This window comes from Anser anser (assembly GCF_964211835.1).
Source record: "Anser anser genome assembly, chromosome: 13".
In the NCBI taxonomy this organism is placed as follows: domain Eukaryota; kingdom Metazoa; phylum Chordata; class Aves; order Anseriformes; family Anatidae; genus Anser; species Anser anser.
The window spans coordinates 6,807,070-6,828,957 of record NC_139734.1 but is presented as its reverse complement, the minus strand read 5'-3'; the positions used below and the strand labels follow the sequence as shown (position 1 = coordinate 6,828,957).

The following is a 21,888-nucleotide window of genomic DNA, read 5'->3' as shown; positions in this document are numbered from 1 at the left end:
GCCTTTCAGCGTAAGAGTTTCCTCTAAGAAGGATGAAAGGATTTTTCTGCTGGATCAGAGTAGCAGCTGCAAAAAAAATGCTGAACGAAAAACAAAATCCCACATGCCATCAGCAACAAGCTTTAAGCTTTCACACTGTATTGCAAAATGTTTTAGCGCACTGAGGCCATGTCTACTTTAGCAGGGCAGCCCAACATGGACAGATTTGAGTGAAACAACTGGTGCATTTCAAGGTCCATTTCTGTAACACTTGAGGGGATTTTCTGTAATCTAGTGTTAATGTGGTACACGAGGTAAAGGGTCTGTTAGCGCCAGAGTGCCAGGCACCAACAGAGGAATAGGAATTCCTCTGAAGCTCTTCTGGAAAGAGGAACCCAGTTTGAGTGGGTTGAGACCTGGGACAACCTAAAATGCTAGCGCAGGGGCACCCCGAACATTCCCAGCTGGCAAACAAGGGTGCCACTTCAGTTCCAGGATTCTCAAGTAACAATTAAAAAAAAAAACACAACTGATTGTGCCAGTCACATGATGTCAAATGGTATCAATAACTTGCTTAGATGAAAAAAACAGTTCATTTGTAGGGGCTTTTATAAGTCATTCTATAGAGGACCAACTAGTTGCTACCAGGTCTTCTTATAAGAAATGGGAAAATGAGTGAGGAAGCACAAGAAAAAATTATAGCCACTTCTATCACTGGAAACAAGAAGGAAAATTTTGTCAGATCCTAAAGGTCAGAACAAGAAGGGAAGACTGAAGAGCAGAAACGGCATCTGAAATCATTGCTCCTTGCTTCAGTAGTGAGACACAGTGACAGGCAAACAGAAAGTCAACGTTGATACCAGCAGCAAAAAGATCTCGGGCAAGGTATTTCATGGCAGGTAACATCAGCCTTGAGACGAAGGCAGGTTATCAACAAGCAAAGAGTGGACTCCAGTCCCTGCAGCAGAAAGTGTGGTGAAGCTGTGAGCCAGCAGACATCCAAATAAATCAGAGAAGAAATAAGGGAGAAAGCGCAGCCAGTTTTTGCCTCTCCGTACTGCACAAGCACCCGTGAGGAACAAACATCAGCCAGCATCTGAGGACTTGTACTCAGGTTTGGGCTACGCAGGCACAGCTCAAACTAGTTCCTGCTAGGCCTGCACAGAGCAGATCCCTGGGACAGCGGAGGAAGCTGCGAGGATGGTGCTGAGTACGAGCCAAGCTACAAGTGCTTGAGACAAAAAGCTGCCTTCCTTGGGCTGTTTTGTTTAGCATTTACAGGCTGCTAAGTAACACAAGGGTAATGTAACTAGAGGCTTTGTTAGTCTTTCTTCTTCCAGGTGCCTTAAGAAACGAGGTTGTAAATAAACTGAGCTTCCCACAAAAGGGTTTGGCTTTGCTGTTCTAGGTTCATCTCCTGCATGATCCTTCTCCAGTCAGCTGACATGACAACAGATCTTATCTTTTGTGGATGAATATACTTTCATGAAACTGCAAAAGCGAGCAAATTAGAGGTTCACCTCTCCAGAAAGGAGATAGAAATCCAAGCTTCTAATGCCCCAATCCTGTCACATGGAATATACCATGTTGCTGCTAAAATCTGTGCTAAGTCCACGGTCCAAAGCTTTGTGCAGGAGAACTCAGCCATTCAGAATTGTTTATGCTTCACGCTAAAGATCACACGATTACAACAGCCAAAAAGAATTAGACTGAAAGAATGCCCCTAAATGAGATGACCAGATTAGAGGCTATAAAGCAGCACAGATATCTGCTGGCCTCTGTAATGCAATCCAGAAAGAGCCACAGTGATTTCAGTTAATGGTATTTTAGCAGGGATTGTTTCTAGGATGACTGTTTCAATCAGTGCCTTAAATACCAAAATGTGTACGTTTCATTTTTTGTGTCAGTTCTCTTAGGGGAAGAGGGGGAAAAAAAAGTATTCAGGAACCTCTGAAAACTGTACTGTGCAAGAGAAGTGGGAGAACAACGGGTCACACTGTAAAAAACAGTTGAACTTCCTTGTGCATTCATTATTCTGTGATCTCACTGACGAATGAGGCTTTCCTCTGCCTCAGAGCGAACAAGAATACTGGTAATGCTTCCAAGTCAACCCACAAAGCAATTAATTTCTAGTGTTTGAGTTCAAAGTCAGCCCTGTGATTGAACAGATCTTTACAGTCACCAAACAAACGTACCTAGGCAATCCAAGCCACGTGATCCAGAGGGGAGACCAGCTGAATCCTCGTTCCTTGATGTCCAGAGAGGGATCTGTTGAGTCTGATGCAAGGATTTCCAAGGCTTTCAGTACAACCGAGTGGGAAGCTGCATTAGATTTCAATGCTGAGACAGCTTCGTAGTAGTTAAGATGAGTCAAATCAATGCCATTTATGCTCAGAAGTATATCTCCTGTTGGTTAAATAAGAGGATTATTGAAAACCTTTTGCTACAAAGCCCATTTCTGCCTCAAGGTCTCATGTATAACCCTGCTTCCACCTTTACTTTAGGATGCAAGTCCAACTTTCACTTAAAAACAGGTCCTGAAGTATAAAGATCTGAGTCTCCTTACCTCGCTTGATTTTGCCGTCCCTGAAGAGGCACCCAATGGGCTGCACGCTCGTTACATATATAGGGAGCTTGTTTTTGTTATCCCTTCCACCTCCGATTGTTATTCCTAAAGACTCCTTTGGTTCCTTTTTTATTGCAACTGTCTTCTCATGAGTTACATATCCCTGAGGTAAATCCTACGAAGGAATGACAGTACAATATACAGATTCATTAATGCAATTAACATGAGAGGCCCAGATCCAGAACAAAATAACAGAACATCCTGCCTCTTTAATGCAGAGCATTTCAGCAATGTTGCCAGATGGCAAAGTCAGCTTCTCTTGTACTTGCTCTGGGTGGAAACACTACCCTGTATCTCCAAAGTGCTACCACCAGGACTGAGGCACCGCTGTCCGGGAAACGAAGCTGCTCCCAGCAGTCCCACATCCGTTTGCTGTAAGGAGACGCTCGCTGAGGGGTGGCCTCTCAAGGCCATGCCTATCAAGCAATCAGCCCCTCTCTGGCTACTAATAGATTGGGATCAGTAACTTGTATTATCCACTCTGAGTCACTTTGTTTCTCGTGCATAACTTAAAAGGTTCACGTAAACTCAAGTTTACAGTGTTTACATTAGAATAAGCACGTACCCTGATTTCTGCTCATCAAGCCAGCATGACACAGATGGATAAAACAGACAAGGAGGAGATATTTTCCAGATACAGTATACAAAACAAAAATCAAAACTTGAAGATGCTGATGAAGATGGCCAGCATCCTTAGAGAGAACATCTAGTGATTATAATGGTATTAATTAAAGTTTAAATGTCAGGATTTATTGTTTCCCTGTTAGTTTGCACATAGTTGCAGATGCAAATTGGAGGTAAAATTAGTTTTTTCAGGACAAACAAATCAAGATTTTTCAGGACAAAGGTTTTTGGAAGACACTAGCAGCTTCGTTTTTCAGGTTATAGTGAGAGCACACACTCTAGCAGGTGCTATAGATACAATATGTAAATGGCAGATCACTCTTTACACCAAGACACCACACTCCAGGCATTTGTGGCAGCTACTCACTAACCTCCAGAGGCGTTTAAACACGTAAGTCTAGGCAGTTTCAGAACGTTTTCTCACTGAAGTGGTAGCTCTAAACATGGGGCAAACCTCCACTGGCACAACAGACTGGCAACTCTCCCCCTGCGGGATATTCTTATAACATGTAAATGGATGGCAGACGCATCACTGAAGTCACAGGAGCGCTACAGTGTAATTTGTGTATTTTCTACTTCTGTTCCATAGAGCTGTCTAGCTCCTAACCAGAAGCATAACTCGGTATCATTGTGCAGTACTCTGAATGTATCGTGTTTTATGAATTTCAAGAAGTCCAGTGCTGGCACTGTTAAGTGTCTCACGGATGGTAAATTTCCCGTGGCCCTTTCCAAAAAGGAGGGATTAAACACTGTTTCTGCATCAACATTAGAGACTTCAGAGGAAATTTTGACATGTTTTTCTTGGTAGATGACAAATACTCAGTTCTCCAGTACTAATAGCCACAAACCTGCTGCTTTTCAACAGTCCAAGAAGAAAAGGAGCTACTGGTCGGCCTTACATGACAAATAACTGTCACAAAGCTAAAACAATAGATCTACAGTCCAAGAGTAACCGGTGCTTTTGCTGTTATTTACAAAGCTTACTTTCTGGTAGGTAGACTTTCGCCTGTAGTGATTCTGGTCTAGTCTTCTCCGATGGTGCACTGGGCTTCCTCCATTGCTGCTGCTGCTGCTGCTGTTGTTCGACGTGCTGCCATCTTCCCCTGGGTCCAGCAGCTGCACACCTGGCTGCCTCAGGACTACGAAGTTCACTCTTGATTCACTGGTCTGCCAGGAGAAGCAAAGAGAGGGTGTGAAACGATGAGATGGCAAGGTCCCCTCATGGTTTGTCGAGCACCTTAGTTTTGTGCCTGTTGGTTTTGAAAGCTGTCCACTTTGTGAAAAAGTAAATACCACAGTCCACATGTATCCATAAAAGGAGCTACTTAAAAAAGCAATGCTGGTGATTAAGTTTAACTAAGAAATGCAGATGAAGGCAAAACTCAAAGAAGTTCAAAATTAATCAGAAACTAGTGGAGAGCACCTGTCATTTTCTTGGGAAAAGAGAAGGATAGGCATCGTTTTCTACAGAGGGTCTGAAACAGATCTATGCAATGTGATGCATAGAAAACTGGGAAGAGCTGCAGAATTCCAAGGATGTAAAGAATAAAGGAATTAGAAAATGTTAGGAGGAAAAGGAGTATAGTCAGGCTTCGTTCCTGCCTCTGTTCCCCACGAATGCCAAACAAAAGGAGGCAGAAAGAGATGATCACTTACTTCTTCCACTTCAGTACAAGTAACCAGAACGGCGCATTGCAATGCAAAATGAACAGAGCTACAACACTGACTGATCCACACAATGGATGACCATGATAAAAGTCCTGGATGCTTTTTCTTTTACTGTAAAGAAACTTGTTAAAGCTCCTCCCCTCCCAGCTTATGCACCATGTCTATTGTTCAACATCTCCCACCCATTTTTCCCCAGAGTACCTGAAGACATTACCTTTTGTCTAAGACTGCTGCTAATTAAACACTAAAACAGCTGTACGTCTGGCCTTGGCAGAACTACAGGGAAAGCATTCACTATTGTTACTGCTCCTCTGTCTGAAGGAACGAACTAAATTAATCTGACAAAACCTTATTGTGAAGGACTCCATTGGGGTAAGGCGTATGTGCTCGCTTGGGGCATTTCCTGCAGCAGATGAGTGAAGTGGAGTTGCTGCTCCTACTTTTCCACATGGGATCCTGCTCCCCTGGTGCCACAGCACCACGCAACAGTGAATTCCCTGGCCTGAGAAGAGGCACTGCATCAGCTGCTCTGGTTTTGTTGTTGTTTTGGATGGTTGGGGTGTTTGTAGAGTAAAGGAGAGGGTTTTTTGTTTTTTTGATATGGAGTTTTAGAGTCTCTCTAAAATCATTTCAGGATGCAATTTCTTCCAGACAAGTTGGCCCACATCTATGTCTCCATGAAAGATATTGTAAATATTGCATCCTCAGCTGGGGATGTGCTCTCCCCTTCACCCCAGAGTACCAGACTATGTACAGTGCATCTTATAAATATATATATTATAGCTGCAAATAGTACTTTACAATACAGGTGGAAGGACTCTTTTCTCCAAATGGTTTGCAATCAAATTTAAAAAGAAGTTTAACCCATACTTTTAATTAGCTCTCAGAAGAACAGATAATGTTTGGAAGACTCGCACTTTTACAGAATGTCACTCCAAAAGGAATTAAACCCCCCAAGCCCACTGAAGCCAGCTGTGAGACTTCGGTTACTAATTTCAGTGGGATCAGGAGAGGGTCCCTCACGCAGGAGTTATGCTTGCACACTACTAGAGAAATACAGCAGCACTTAGGATGAGAGCAAAATTTTAATGGGCCATCACATGGAATCATATATATAATATAAAAAAGGATCTCAGAACTGGAACCCTGCTGTTTCTCTTCTATTCTCCCGCTCCACTGTGCTCTCCTTTGCTGACTACCACGAAGAGAACTGGCTCTCCCTTACTCAGCTGACCTCAGATCCTTTCCGGGACATAAACAGTGTGTGATCAGATGTATTGTGTCAGGATCTCCAGATAAAAACAAACGAGGTCACCGCCTAGGAAGATAAAGAATTTAAAAACTGACCTACTTGACATCGGCTGCACACGTAGCAGTCCCTATTCCTGAACCAAAATTCCTTGCCAACTCTGTTCACCAAAACGTTTGGCATGCTGCAATAACAACAAATTCCTATTGTGCAGGAAAAGACCTCTCCGCCACCATTTTAAGTACTGTAGGAGGTTTTTAGTCTGTGATGCCCCATGTTGTTTTCCTAGACTCCCTTCCCAAATACTGGTAAAATGGGGAATCCTACAGAGAATTTCAGATCAATCAAAATGGTTCTGTCCTGTGCGGGCAGCCTGTCACATCCCCCAGCAGACATCTTCAGTTTGATTGCTAGAAGGATAAGAGGCTATCCTGATCTTTTCTGGTCCCTACAGATGATGTACACGGCCATTCTGCAAGAAGGGCTCCACGCCGCCACACCACAGGGGTGATCCGATTGCCTCAGCTGAACTGAAGTGCCACAAGCAGCCGCCTTACTTCAGACTCAGAGATGACTCACAGTGTGTTCCTACTCTTCATGTTTATCCCATTTGGAAGCAATGCTTCCCACACATCTGCAGGGAAGCCGCTTTCCCAGAGGGATCTCAGGGAAGGCAGGTCGCTCCCGCATGTTCTGTTAGCCCTTGGGTCAGAGCAGGAGCCTTGCCATCAATGCAGGCAGCTGCAGTGTCATTAGCTACACAATTTCACCCGCGTTATCAATTACCTGGATTATCTGTGCTGCAGTCTCCGGCGTTCCTTGCCTCAAATCCTGGCCATTTATAGACAGGACTCTGTCATTCCGACTCAGCTTTCCATTTTTGGCTGCCAAACCTCCCTCTAACAAATCTAGAATAAAAATCCCTGCCTCATCTGTCTTCCTGATCAGTTTGATTCCCAAGGGTTCGGACCGGTCTCTCTTTATCAAGGTGACGTGGATCACCTCCCGGTTGGTAGCAGAAGTGGAATCCTGCTGTGCAGTCTTACTGGAAAAACCCTTCTCCTGCAGGACCATGAGGTGGAGAACAGGACCTGGGTGGCGCAGGAAGGAGACAGCCTGGCAGTGAGTCACACTGCTGATGTTGACACCATTCACCTAGAAAGACAAACAAACCAGAGTCCCTCATCAGAACCTCCATAATTTAGGCACTCTCTGCAGCACAGAACATCACAGAGCTGGAGGCAGGATGTACAACTCCCTGTGCAGTGCCGTGACTGAAGCAGCTGCTGCAAACACACATTGGAGAGCAGAGCTTTCTAAAAAAGAATGCAGAAGAAAGCAGATGAAATAAGGCCATCGGTGATGGCGAACAGCTGAGTAGTGGCGAGACAGGACAACACAGCTAACAAATCTGAAACTGCAAAATATTAAGTGATGACATCTGTGCCATGGCACCACAGAACTGCTTTCCACTAACCTCCCAGCATTCAGTGCGCACTTGGAGGAGAAGAGCCAAATGGGAGACTGCCCATCCTCACTTGAAGAGTGGTCCACCATCTGCACAACAGCTGGAATCATCACCCTAACCACGCTTTTACCAAGGTAACCCTGAGAAGCTAATATTCACTTTGTTGTCACATGAGACTCTGTAGTGTGCTTTTAGGATATCGGTCGGGCTACCAAGTGTGGGGAGCTGCCCTTTTTACAGCCCAGTCAGGATGGAGACGTGTGCAGTTAGACTGGACAACATGCACGCTACACTGCTGGGCTGAGAGAGAAACCAGCTGGGAGATCGCATTGGCCACTCACGCGTGAGGCTGCCAGTCATTACTGATGTCTGCAGTCCAGCAGGGTAATTAGGTCTTTATGGCTCGTCAAATGATTGGGCAGCCGTAGCCGGGAGGTGCTAACAGTTTTCACTGCTTGTAGACAAGCTGCTGCAGCCTCAGTTAGCATGCTACAACGCAGCACAACGCAGTCTGGTTAATCGCAGTGGGGCAGCTTGGTACAGGGCTAGTGCTCCTTATTATCCACCTTATATACGTGATGCTGACTTCAAGTTATTAAGGAAGGGCAGCTTAAGCAACATAACAGAGCAAGTAACTAAGACTTCCTAGCTAGAGCACAGTCCACTGGAGAGAAACGGTGCTACTGGGTGAAATTTATCAGGTAAAGATCTTTTTCCTTGATCCAAAATGGTCTGAATTCCAAAACCTCAAGGGAATAGAAGGAACCTCAAATCTACTTCTCAGCCCCAGGAGAAACACAATGCTACCAATAAGCATGTCTGATCAGTGCTTTAAAAACCTTATCTGTAGAGATTTCCCAATTTTTCTAGGCAACTTTGCCTGCTGACCCCTTATCTCAAGTCAAGAGAAGCAATGGGACAATCAGGGGTTTGCGTACCTCCAGAATGTGGTCCCCAGGCGCTATTCTTCCATCTGCAGCAATGACAGAATCCCGCAAGACTTCCTGAACAACGATGTTTCCTAGCGGGGTGTCCTTACCCCCAACTATCCTCATGCCCAGCTCTTCCTCTGGGTCTTCTCGGTGAATTTCAATTGTGCTCGTTTCAGCCACAAGACTCGCTCTCTGAGGAAGGTCTGGTTGGGGAAATTGAAGAGAAAAAACAACACATGAACAGAATCTTCTCCCACATACCACAAGATCTGTAATACTGGGAGGTTGTGTTCAAAAGTAGCATCTGGATGGAAAGGAGGAGAAAGCAGCTATCAGGAGAGGAACGGCTAGGTCAGAGTGAGTGCTAAAAAGCTCCTATTTTTCTGTTTTCTCCAGAGTGTTTCTCCTCTTCTAGCTTATGGCAAATTTAGACTGACTGCTATTTCTTACATTTTATTAAAGGGCATTCAGAGCGTTTCATTTAGCATTCAGACATTTATTTTTCCTGCTGTGACAGCTGGACTACACACAACTAATCCCCAATTCCACCACACCCATTGGGAAGGGGGACTGCCGAGCTGTAATTACCAGCCTGCCATCGCAGTGACTCTACCAGAGGCAGCTCACTGCCATTTCCCTCCTCTAATTTCCTTTCCTCCTTTTTTCCCATCCTCCCATACACCAGGAGTCATGTTTACCTATTTCACAGCCTCCTGCAGCCTAAGCAATGCTTCTCAGACACTTTGAAGATGAAAGTTGTTAGCAAGTCATTTTAAATTTACCAGCGCCACAGCATTTAGGCAGGCCCAACGCTAAAGGAGCCAAGTACACTGTGAGGGTGAACTGCTGCTGTCACACAGGAGGTGCAAAACCTGCCCCAGTGTACTTGGGGAAAGAGCCGACGGACAACTAAACTGACCTCTGCGTTAGTACAGCAGCAGACAAGTTCCCAGCTCCAGCCTCTGCACGCTTGGAAACGGCAAACTTGGAGACGAGGCACCCAGACTTCACGCTCCTGCCTTCTAATAGGGACTGAGAAAAAGGGTCCAATACTGAAATGGAGGTGGTTCCCTTTATCTGCAGGGCTTTTCATAGCCAACTGCTAATCCAAAACCAGGCTAGGCTATAAAAACACCTTTGCTTCATACTGTTAGAGAGGTACTGAACACTCCAGGATATCAACTGTATATTTAACTTTCTTAACAAGATTAAGAAGCTGGAGCATTTCCTAATTACTAATTATTTGGCTTCTACAAATGCTTTAAGTGCTCCATGTTCCCACTGAGCAGGACTGCATTTGTTTTGCAAAGAATCCTGGAAATAAAATGTCTGAATTGTTTCGCACTGATGGGTTTTGTGCTTGTGAGCAGAGCTTTCCACACCTGACACACACAAATGCATCTCCCTTCTCCTCAAGGACATGCGGGGGAAAGAGATTATTCCTACAGCTACTAGCGGCTGAACAGTAGTGAGGATAGCTAAGGATGTTGGGGACATCTTAGAAATTGAAGTGTCCGAAATAGCTACCTCATTTTTATATTATAGAAGGTAATTACATAATTACACTTCTTTATCAAACTCTCACCTTCTTCAGTCTCCTCAAAAGCTGGATTAACCAGTCCAGGCTCTGCAGTCCCTAGTGATACCACAGCAGCTGCAGAGCTTTCTGCTACCAGTGATGATCCTGCGCTTGGTACCTCTGAATCCTTGGGCGTGTTCGTCTCCACCTTGACAGGGGGATCCTCCTTCCCTCTGGAAATGGGATTCTTTTTCCGTTGCAGTTCAGATTTGTATTTCTTGAAGCCAGGACACCTGAAGAGAGATTGTCAGTGACTCTGAGTGGCTCATCTCTGCCTGCATGGCTAACCCAGCACACGCAGGCTCTGACCAACAAAGACGTGCAAAGAATTCACGATCTCATCACCTGCAGAGCTCGTATCGCAGATGCTAAAAGTTGTTCTTGTTTTACTTCCAGCTTCTACTTGTATAGAGGAGTGGGCTTCTTATTCCCTTATTTTCAAAATTATTAAGCACATTATTTTAAGAAGGAGAATGCAATGGGAACTGGACTTTCCCTTGCTAAATATTTACCTGGCAAACTCTCAGTGAAGACAACAATACCTCTTTTAAAACATAAGCAAATACTTCACTCTGCACTTCTAGAGATGACGACGAACTGTATCTTTATGCAAAGGAAGTGTCTCGAGTTTCAAGCTCAGCCCTGAATTAGGCTTTGTTTTTAATGAGTTGGTAACATGGGAGAGCAGTAAGCAAGGCTTGCTTGCTTCTTTTTCTCTGAATGAGGCCTGGCTGTCAGACAGCTCTGCACCTCCAGCCCCTGCAGGTGACAGCTCCGCTTGAACGATTCAGAGCAGTTCGTGCTCCCACTGACCACTCCCCAGACAGAGGCTCAAGGAGCAATTCTGCATTCAAGAAAACGTGCTCTGTTTGCATCCGCAGCACAGCTAGCCTGTCTCAGCAAAAACGAGTGAGGAAAAACAAGCTCTTTTATCAAGGGTACTTATAAAAAGGTAGCAGGTGAGGAGGGTGATGAATTCAAAAGCATCACTTTCAGAGACGTGAATAGTACTGGGTGTTTACCAGAGTCACTTTCCAAATTAAACTCGACTATTTACATTCTGGCTAAACAAGTCTCATCCTGGTATTACTTCCTCTGGTTATTCCTGGTCATTTATTCCCCAAGCAATAAGATGACCCTAAAACTTAAAGACAGAAGCTGGTTGATCCACTTGTGCATGACCCTCTTAAGATGCTGAAAAATAAATTTACTTTGCAAAGGGCAGAGGAATCCCCCAAGAAAACAAGTTGCTAGATGCTTCTTACCCCTTAAGTCTCCTACTATCAATTAATCTCATTTTTTAAAAAAATGAACACCCAAATCCCAGTGTAATTTTTTCCTTTTTTTTCCCCTCATTTTTCAATCTAACCATGCTCACAGCGCATATCCTTGATTTTTTTAGAGCACTCCATCCCCACAGGAGATGCTGAGAACTATGAAAGGCACACAGGAACGATACAGTTTCCAGTCAGGTCTTTAACGTAAACATTTAAGGGTGCCTCCCTCTTCCATGTTTAACTCGTGCGTCAGAGGGATTAACAAGTGGCACAAGTTTTCTGATACCGGGACAGATTTATGGAGCGGAGGGGAAGGCTCTGACCCTGCTTGTTTCTGTAGCCCAGCCCAGCTCTGGGCCATGCCCTGCACGACAGTGGCTGCCGGGCAGCCCCGTCCCCACAGCCTAAGCATTCAGCCCTGCTGGGGAATGAGAAAGCTCAATTAAAAAAAAAAAAGCTGGTTACTGCAAGGACACTGGGAGCTTTCAGGAACGGAGCACGGAGCGTCATCCATCACATCCCCTGGCTCTAACACGGCCTCTCAGCTCGTGGGTACCACAGATGGGCAACCGCAAGGGTACGTGCTTGGCCCGAACTGTGACGTGTCCCACGTGCTGATGTTCCTTGTGCACTTGGTGACCTGTTTATAAAATACAGCGCTGCCACAAAAAGCTACAGCACAGCTGAAGGGAAGCAAGCCAGTTGCATTTCCAGTGCCCACTGAGAGAATACACCTTGCCAATGAAGGTCTGCTTCCGCCTGCAGTACAGCTTGCACTTAGCTCCCTTTCCTGCAATCATTAACTAGGAACAAATGTTCTTCCAGCACCGTGGCAAGAGCTCTTTGTCACCAGCCCTTCTTTTAAAGCTACAAAATTCTGCCTGCCACCAGCTCAGCCGGCAGTGGAACCACCGAAACACGTCTGCTGACAAGCAGAGGGAAAAAAAGTCTTCCTCTGCACAGGAGAAAAAAATAAATGTATTTTTCATTTGCGTCTCTTTCTCAGTAAAAGGAAGAGAGAAGATAATGGAATTATAAGTAGGTGATTCAGCAACTGCATAATGTGCAGCTTGGAGGGACTTACATTATTTGGATCAAAGACATATTGCGCATCTTAATTGGACCAATTAAACTGGCAACACTGCACGATCCCTTGCCTCTACAATGTTGACTTAGTGCCTGTTTTTCTTCTCTGCTCAGTGAAAGAAGGAATAACCACATTTGTTCTAATTTCCAGAGTCAGCTGCCCCAGCTCAGGACACAGAAATTTATGCACATTTAATAGGATAAGGGTCTGCAGACAGCTCGCCTGCAAGGTAAGGACCTCAGCCTTCGCCTCCACAGCACACGGGAGCTGCCCTCCCTACCCCACAATTACGCCGTCTTCACCCACCCACCTCTCCAGCCTCACCCTCTGCCATCTCTGCTGTCCCACCTTGTCCCAGTTTAGGGACTGTTCTGAGCACGGATCTCTCAGGTCAGAAGCACAAGAGACAGATGGCATTACACAAGGGGCAACACTGCAAATGGGTATGCACCTGTTCTGCAGGTGAGCCTCCAGTTCACAGCGCTGCATCGTCTGCTGACACTCCGCCTTGAAAGGACAGCTGACAACCAGCTTATCCAGCAGGTTTCGTACCAGGAGGCTGGACTTGTGGCACTGCTGGAAAGAGAGTTTTTTCCGATCCATAGGACAAAAGTTGTACTCCTGCATGAAGTTTTCGAGGCACTTGAAACAGTACGTGTGTCCGCAGGGGGTGTCCATGGGCTGGAGCAGGGGCTGAAGGCAGATGTGGCAGATGAGTTCGTCGTCCACCTCGTCCTGGAAGTTATAGAGGTGATTGTCCGGCAAGAGGTGGAACTGGCCGCATTCACAGCAGAGTTCGCCAGCTTGGTACGCGTGCTCCTCTGCTGTGGGGTCAGCCATGATAGCCAGGATGCCGCTCTCCCAGGCCAGCAGGAAGGAAACTTGTCACGCAGTAGCTGTCTGACAGAGTTCCTCTGATGAAAAGAAAAGAGAAGAAAAGAAAGAGAGATTTCCAGCCACTGTCAGCTCTCCACGTAGCCAATTAAAAATTAAATAGCACTCCTGCCTGAAACTCCCCCTGGTATCTTCACAGCCACCAACCCCTCTTAGGGTTCTTCCTTCCAGAGTGACCCTGTGAATGATCAACCCTGGGATCAGAGAATACAGGGACCTGAGTCAGCAAAATGTTTAAGCTTCAATTACTTTGCATGCAACAGTGACACAGGGTAGGTAGAACCTTGCTAACCCTAGGAACTGGAAAAGCTGAGACAAACGCTGCCTGTTCTTGAGGGAGACCACCACAGAGAGAGAGGAAAGGGAAAGAATAACTGACTGATGTTTAAACTGACAAATTTTCTGTAGAGCTTCCCAGATGACACTGAGTATTATTAATTTAAAAGGTATGTATGGCAAAATATCACTTCAGGCACTTCTGGTTGTCTGGTTTTATGGTCTGGGTTTTTTGGGGGATTGGGGATGAGGAAAAAGAAGAGGAAGAAATTTCAAAAGAAAAAAAATCTACCAATTTCCTTCCTCTTAAGCCCACTCCCTCCAAAAATGTTAGTGTTAACAAAGACTGCATTGTTCCCTACTCATCCGTGCCTGTCTGCGCACTGAAACGTATTTCCTATGGAAAGAGGCAAGCTTTCTATGGGGAAAAAGCACAACAGATAGTCCATGTCATAGTTCGTCATGATGTGACCCAAAGGCTTGAGTTTCAGCTTCCTACAGGTGGGAAGAACGAAGTCAGGGACAAACTGAGTTCTTTGCAGCTGCTGCTTTCCTGATTTTAAGAATGGTATCTCCAGTCACATTCATTTTCAATCTTGCCTATTGTAATTACATTTTTTTTAAATACAAAATTCACCTGAGTTTGCTAGCAGATTAGCTACAGGCAGAGACACTGCAGGAAGGATTCCTGTTAACCTAGCTGTGACTTTAATGAAAAGGGCAGTGTGCTGCTGGATGAAGCTAACACTCACTGTTACACTGTTGTTGTTTTTTTGTGGTCGTGATGGCGATTATTTTATTTAAGTTCATTAAAAATCCCACAGCCAAACCCAAAAATAAATAAATAAATAAGTAGGACTGTGATGAAATGGAAAAAAAAATGAAAGAAGACATGGAAAATATTTGAAAAGAGTTGCTTTTTCTGGAACAGGTAACAGCCGAAGCAAGAGCGAACAGCGGGCGCTGGTCTGCACCGGTGCCTGGAGGACACGGCTGGCGTGCAGCAGGCGCTTTGGAGGAGGGTAGGCAAGAACAATAAGACAGCAAGAACGGCAAGAAAAAATTAGTCATGGGTTTCTAATAAAAACCATACATCATTCCACTTCAATTAACTGTCAAGCGTAAACCAGGTAGTTAATTAAAAGGATAAGACATCACCAGCAGAATCAAGCCACTTTATGGGCAAATTTTCCTAGCTATAGAAAGCTGTTCGGTTCAGAAGATGACGACATTACTGTCACGGCTCCAGGTGGGCACAGCGCATGTGCTGTTTGCTTCTCCTGTGGCTGCAGGGCCAGGAAGCATCTTCCCCTCGAGGAAGGCACTTACACTACACAGTCCGAGCTCTTCTCTTTGCAGTTACTCCTTAACCTTTGCACGCACATCAAAGCAGACGTGCCCTGTCCCTTCAGAAACACCTCTGCTCTTGGGTACTCACCTCCATCTGAAACAGTCAGATACCTCTCCTGTTTTCCTTACAGGAAGTCTCCATCTGATCCTAAATTATCTCACAAGCGAAAAGGAAACATTCCCGACATCAGACAATCCCTTCCCATCACCTACCAATTGTAATCAATCAGCTCAGCACCAGCAGTTAAGCGCCAGGCTTCCAAGGCAAACACCTACCAATACGAAATACCTGCGCTTCGGGTTGTAGCATTTGCATAAAATTTTGGCAGGTGATTAAACAAATCTGCTTTCTCGGTGAAAACAAACTCCATGGTAATTTTGCTGATAAACTACTTCTGAATGAGGGGGGGGGCGTTCCACATTATTTACCAAATTCATCCTCTGCTTTCTGTGTTTGTTATAGGTTATACGTGATGAATCCCATTTATGAGTCACTTCAAAACTCAGGCAAGATAAAAGCATCACCACAACCTTGCAGCGTTTTTCTTCCCCGTAACTGTTCTGTCCTCTCCGTTCGAGACCCTCGAAAAAAAGGCGCGAAGATTTCACTCGAAAGTGCCAGAGCAATTTCTTCTTTTACACTGCTGTCCCTTCAGCGAGGAGGACACTCCTGCAGACACCAGGGAACCAAAGCCTGACACCTCAGCCCCAAAACCCATCCCACAGCCTTCGGCAAGGCAGGAGTCAGTGAGCAGCACGGGGAGGACAGCAGGCTCAAACAAGCCTGCCGCTTGTTCAGTGATTCAGTCAGAAAGCAGATGTTCTGTAAGAGGAAAATTGCTAACATCTTATTCAGCAAAGATGACTACTTCAGTGCAACAAGGCAGGTTTGAAGTGTCTGGAAACTGCGCTGTTTGGGCACAACAGGCACAGCTGCCGTCTGCTCAGATACACCCAGCTCCACAAGCCTGTCTCAGGCTGTGCCGCAGCCAGGCCCTAGGATTCTAGCTCTGGAGGTGAAGTCTGAAGTCCACCCGATCTTTGGCACTTTCTGTCAAGTTTCAGCTACTCACTCCAGCCTCTGAACGCTGGACCTTGGCCAGCAATCCCCTTTGTTCTGGTGCAGCTTGCTGGTACACCGCTCCCCCCTTCTCTAGTACTCGCGCCTCTCCCCAGGCACACTAATTCCAGGAGAGGTGTGTTTGAGCTTACACACAATGTACGTAATAAGAGGAGGTCACAAAATAAGGACCTAACTTGGTCCCAAGTTGCTACTTACTGACCACGTGAAGCCTGACATACGTTTATGCTGCTGCTCTGGTGGGCTCTGCAGTTTTAGAAGCAAAACACAACAAATACATCCCAAGACAAAGTTATCAAAAAAGTAATGCAGCCCACTCCTATACCTGATGAAGAACTGAGGAAAATAAGCCTACACAAATTTCTCTACATTTCCCCCTTTTTACCACATGTGGATAGGGAAAAGATTTCTTTGAGATCATTTTTACCACGCAACAAGAACAAAAGCAGTGTTTTTTACAGGAGGCTTTCTCGTACTGTAACACTGACTCAAAGAATAGCTTTTTCTTTTTTTTTTTTAAAAAGGACGACTTATCAGGTTGTCGAATCTATTTCCCTGCCAAGCAAGACTATTCCTGACAATAGCAGCACGTTGCCTATTCTTGTTTTAGCCCTGCCGGGGCACAGCCCCCTCTGCACATCTGCATGGTGGGGAGCACGCGGCACCCAGCCACTCGGCACCGCTCCTGCTGGGTGGACAAACCCTGTCCGGAACTGGCCTCCACTACACCCGAGCCTGGCAACAGAGCCGATGAATTAGTTGTGCAGATGTTCAAAAAGGCCTTTTTAAAAAAAAAAGCAAATTACCCTACAAAAATCTTTCCAATGTTGTGCCTCCGCCTGCACTAGACTGGCTGAAAAGGGCGGGTGGCTGTAGCAGCTGGCTGCCCCATGAGCAGCATCCCTGCTTCCAACCTTGTCACTTAAGGTCTCAGCATTTCCAAACGCAGCCCTCGCTCCTTGTTTGTAAGGCATTTCACTCTGCCACCGGTTAGTGGGGAGCACAAACAGGCATAGCTCAGCCCAGGCCTGTCTCTTCATACAGCTCCAGTGCCTGACACGAGTTGCTTTCAGGCATGGAGATGTTTACCTTCCTGACATCTTTCTGAGGTATGATCTTGCTGCTATTCCAATTTACAGACTGAGCTTGCATCACGAGAGGCTAAACTAAGACCCACAGAGCCGCAACACGGGGGAATTGAACACTGTTATGTGATCCTGAGTCTGATTCTAAGTGACTTACCTCACCTCACGTAGGGAGCTCCTAGGAAAGCAAAGCACACCGAGCCTGCAAGTCCAAAATGATATTCCATCCCTCCCCCCAAAAAGACTGCTTCTGTTAACTAATTGATTTATAAAACCACAAGTATGGCAAATGACCCAGAGCACATTCCACGCTGCAAAATAAGGAAGCGTGCAGCCAGTCTGCTGCAAGGTGAGGACGTGGAGCAGAAGTGTAAAGATTCTTCCACAGATCAGGATCACTACAGGAACGCCTCGTACTGACAGAGTTTAAAAAAAAAAATAGACATTTAAAAGGCATCTGTCAGGTAGCTAATTCTCAATATTAAAAAATTATTTGTGCTGTGGAAAGTAGCTTGGAAATACAAGGGCTTTCTGTGTTAACACTTACACACTGATATGGAGAGATATTACTGAAATCCCAGATATAAACGCTGGCGTTGAGGCTACAGGGCGCATGCCCCACGTATACTGCTATGTAATAGTTTACTGTGATAATTATGCTAGTTATTATATTTATGACTACATTTCCCTGGGAGACTGGAAATGCAACATTCCAAGTAAAGGCTCCACAATTAATTTTTTTGGGGTGGACAAAACAAAGCCAGCACATTCTGGATTAAGATGACTGAGGGCACTAACCCCAAAACAATCTGCTTACATAAAAACAAAGCAACAAGTTCAAGATGGATGCTAACATAGCAAACCCAGCGCTCTAACAATGAACCATGAGAAAAATTGACAAAAAAAAAAAAACAAAAAACTTTCTTCAGATAGTTTTCCCTTAGTTCAGAAGCCTTCTGTTTCACTGAATGGCATTTTTTTTTTTTTTAAATGAGAGAAAGATTGCGAAAGTGTGCTGTAACAGGTTTTTTTTGCTGAATTTCAGCTCTACATTGAAGGAGGATTTCACACATGTGAAAAGGGACAGGTTTTGTACGAAACACACCAGTGTCCTGCCTGAACACTTCCAGTGCACTGCTGCAGTCTTTCACAACCACGACTGAACTGTCCTTAGTTTACAGTAGTGGCACTGAAAATAGTGTCGAAACATCCTATTTTTATAAGCAATGCTTACAGCAGGTCAGTTTTTCCAAAAACCACAACACTGAGCTCCACAATACCTCCAAGTGGCAACACAATCCAGTGCCCTATTGCCTTTCTTTTTCCTTTCTGATATTGCTAAAGATTAGGCCACTGGATGTACAAGTATGAAGTCAAAGCTTCGGTACATGGTACATTTGTTTGTGCAGCGATATAAGAAGTAGCCCTTTCAATGATTAACTTTGCCTTCAAGCCAAAGAGTTTCTAACAAGCCACCTCAGAGGGTCACCGCTCAGCACCTATTGCAATGCTTCGATTGAGAAACTCGACATCCGAGCTGCTTTACTGTGCTCAGTCTAAATATAGACTGCTAAGTTAGAGATCTCATTGTCCCCCATCATTTTTGCCCATTCTTAAACCATAAACTTGAAAACAAGTTTTATTCTAAAGCCCTCGCATTTTTGTGCTCATTGGACAATTTTGTATTTAATTGGCTTGAACTTCTGGGCAAGTATCTGTTTTCTCAACCAGAAAAACAGAAAGCCAATTGTATTTTCATGAATTTGAATCAGAATCATATTCATCTTAGACTAGAAAAGACGTATTATCCCAGGAAACCCTATTCTGAGGGATGTGCTATAAGGCTTGGTTGAGTAGAGCGAGACTACCCCAAGGAATATTCTCCTGAGCAACTTTTGCAGTATCAGCTCTCAGCTTGGTACGTGGATTTCCATTTCCTTTTTTTTTAATGTATTGGAAAATTCAACAACAACAAAATCTTAGCTTTATATTACTTATTTTTTTCAATCTTACTAGAAATCAGCAGTACTAATTGCAAACTTGCACCTTATTTTATGAGAAAGAGAAGCTCCATGGAAAACCTCAGAACTTGGTCCTTCTGGTCCCCTCCTGTCACCACCCCGTGTGCCGTGCGTTTGGTTCTCAGCCCACTCACCCCACTGCACAACTGCAGCGGTCTCACCAGGGACCCCGCGGGCTCTGAACCAGCAGGACTGCACAGATGTAATTCAAAGACTCTTCCTACAGAGCAGGAGAGGCTGCTGTTATCATTCAGTTAACATTATCTAGGTAACAAGCACCAGTAAGTTTCCCGTCTCCTCCCTTTTCTATTAAGGAATTAAACTGGGGTGTAAAATGTTTTCCACCTCCACTTTTCTTCCAAGGGGATTAGACAGTGACTATTTAAATACACTGCTCTGAAAAACTGATAAGTTTAATACCAGCAAATAAAAGTGAAGACAAGTGCTGCAGGAGAAGCTGTTTTATTTATTTCTTCGTGCTTTCTCACCTTTGCTAGACGTTTCCACTGCATTTCACCATCCTTTCTATACCCTTTCTTCTCCACAAACGTACATCATGTTGCCTGTTTTATGGTCAGAAAAACACAAAGCTTATGCAGATTCTTCTGTTTTACCAATTAAATCAATTTGCTTCTTTGCAGAATGTGACCCAGTCTCCTATGGAAGTATCACCGCTAGCAGCATGTGTATGTATGCATTTTCTTTGTGTGTTCTTCAGCTTTTTCTATTGCAACTAATGATATCTATCTCGGAAGTTAAATACCCCTACCTCCACCCCCAGCTCACCAACACTTTGAACTGGGCAACCACCTGCAACTCCACCCCTAAAAATCAGTCTGACAGTTGTGAATGAGGTTTTCTGCAAAGAAAGGAGGAATCCAATACTATAATTTAAGGATAAAGGACCTAATCTGTAATTAATAACCAAAAACTTCTCCTGCAATTGAAGCAAAAAGTCCCAAACCAAACCAAAGAGGGATAAGGAGACTTGATGTTAATGTTTAGGTTCATCTAGATAGCTGGTAGAACAGACGCTTTCCTCAACACTGGGTTTTGAGGACAGGAGGTAAAGATCACATGTCTATTGGCAATATCTGAATACCAGACACACTCACCACATCATTATCTGTGTCTACCTGTAAATTCCTTATTTATGGAAAGAAAATAGCACCATGGTTTACAGCAGATGAAATAAGCATGTAATGTGCAGGAGCTTGTCTCTGGTGGCTGTTATTCTTGCAGTAGCCTGATAAAACCCCATACGTTGTTAGCCACTTGTGATCTGGGCGTCATATTTAAAATACAGGTCAGAAAACAGTGGACATCTGCTATCACAATTTCCAAGGCCCGTAAGAGACGAAGCAGACTGTGCATTATACAACTGCAAGTTTTTAAAAATTCGTGTTTAAATATCCTTACCAGGGCAATCACTATCATATGTAATTAACAGTAATGCAAGGGGGCAGGGAGAGAGTGACTGTTGCTCTGGGTAGACGTATGGCATTTGGCATTTCTACAGTCCTAGGCCTTGCCTGTCTCGTGAGAAAGTCCTGCACAGCACTAATCTCTATCACACTTGCAGTTGTTACCATCAGAAACACTGAGGCTTTATTGCAGGATAAAGTATCAGAACTTTCAGTCACTCACAACAAGTCAAATCTTGGGCTCAGTTACCAAGCACTGATTTTATTTTTAGTTTTTTTACAATACTCTTGAGTTAAGAGCTTGGAGCAGTCTATGAAAGAATCCCTTTATATCAACAGGCATTTGGAGTCTAACTCCGCCAAATGACGCAGGTTATCAGTGACAAACAGGCAGCACAGATGAGGTGGTTATGCTGGAAGGGAGATCAAACTTCCCATGGCCCAGGCTCTTCTCCTGGTGGCTCCAGACCGCCCAGCCCACGCTCAATGCCAGCAGCACCACCAGCAGCAGCAGGGTGTTTCGCCCTGCTCAGTACACAACACCCCAGACTTCCTTTCACAGCGTACGAGGGCATTTTATCAAAAGCAGTGCAAAGTACTTTCTAGCCCAAGCTTGTTCCACCTAACTAAAAAAGCTGAATTAAAAGATAATTAAATCTGGAACTCCCTTTGTATCTCTTCAGATCATGGTAAAAGGGAAAGAAAACAAGTTATCTTCTTTAAAAAAAAAAATCCGCACTAATTCCCTAGCCCACGTGTTCTCAAACTGCAGCTCCTCGGGGTGTGCAGCGAGGTTTGAAGTCGGCTCCAACTCCCGCCAGCGCCCGTGGGCAGGCAGAACGCAGTCAGGAGCTGAAGTGGCCTGCCCCACAGCTGGCAGCTCTAAGTCAGCAGCACAAGGCAGCACAAGTGGGAAACAAACTGAAGCCTCTCTGTTAAGGATTACACCCCTCTAAAGACTCACAGAGTGGAATTACAGCTCATTTTAAACAGACAGTCTACTGCTTAGGACATCTGTATTATGGGTGCGTGAGCTCAAGTATGGCTGCACATGTAATTTATGATGCCTTTTCATCGTACCATTTCTCCTGGTGTATCTGGTTGACTTTAGACTTAACTCTCACAGCTTGGGGGGGGGGGGGGGGGGAAGAGATTTCCCAAATCTTAACCTGATTTAAAGCTGTGTCCAAGCTGGTATCAGAGGCAGGTCTTTCAGAACCACTGTTATCTTACCTTATTACACATATATTTACAGTATGAGTAAATTG

The 21,888-nt window shown here is 44.7% G+C and overlaps 1 protein-coding gene across 4 annotated transcripts in view; it reads right to left on the bottom strand.

Annotated features, from left to right (window-relative positions):
* The window catches only part of LOC310880777 (ligand of Numb protein X 2-like), a 32,013-nt gene that overhangs the window by 6,020 nt on the left and 4,105 nt on the right, over positions 1-21,888 (bottom strand). For 3 of the 4 annotated variants that reach the window (XM_083797102.1, XM_083797101.1, XM_083797103.1), the window contains exons 2-8: positions 12,941-13,403; positions 10,132-10,358; positions 8,553-8,749; positions 6,933-7,301; positions 4,214-4,396; positions 2,546-2,720; positions 2,175-2,385 (exon numbers count right to left, since the gene is read on the bottom strand). In XM_083797102.1, coding sequence (XP_083653228.1) covers positions 2,175-2,385; positions 2,546-2,720; positions 4,214-4,396; positions 6,933-7,301; positions 8,553-8,749; positions 10,132-10,358; positions 12,941-13,329 — 1,751 coding nt within the window. In that variant the 5' untranslated portion in view covers positions 13,330-13,403. Of the gene's footprint in view, positions 1-2,174; positions 2,386-2,545; positions 2,721-4,213; positions 4,397-6,932; positions 7,302-8,552; positions 8,750-10,131; positions 10,359-12,940; positions 13,404-13,495; positions 13,555-21,888 lie in introns of those variants that run through there. The other variant, XM_083797104.1, reaches the window with a different exon arrangement.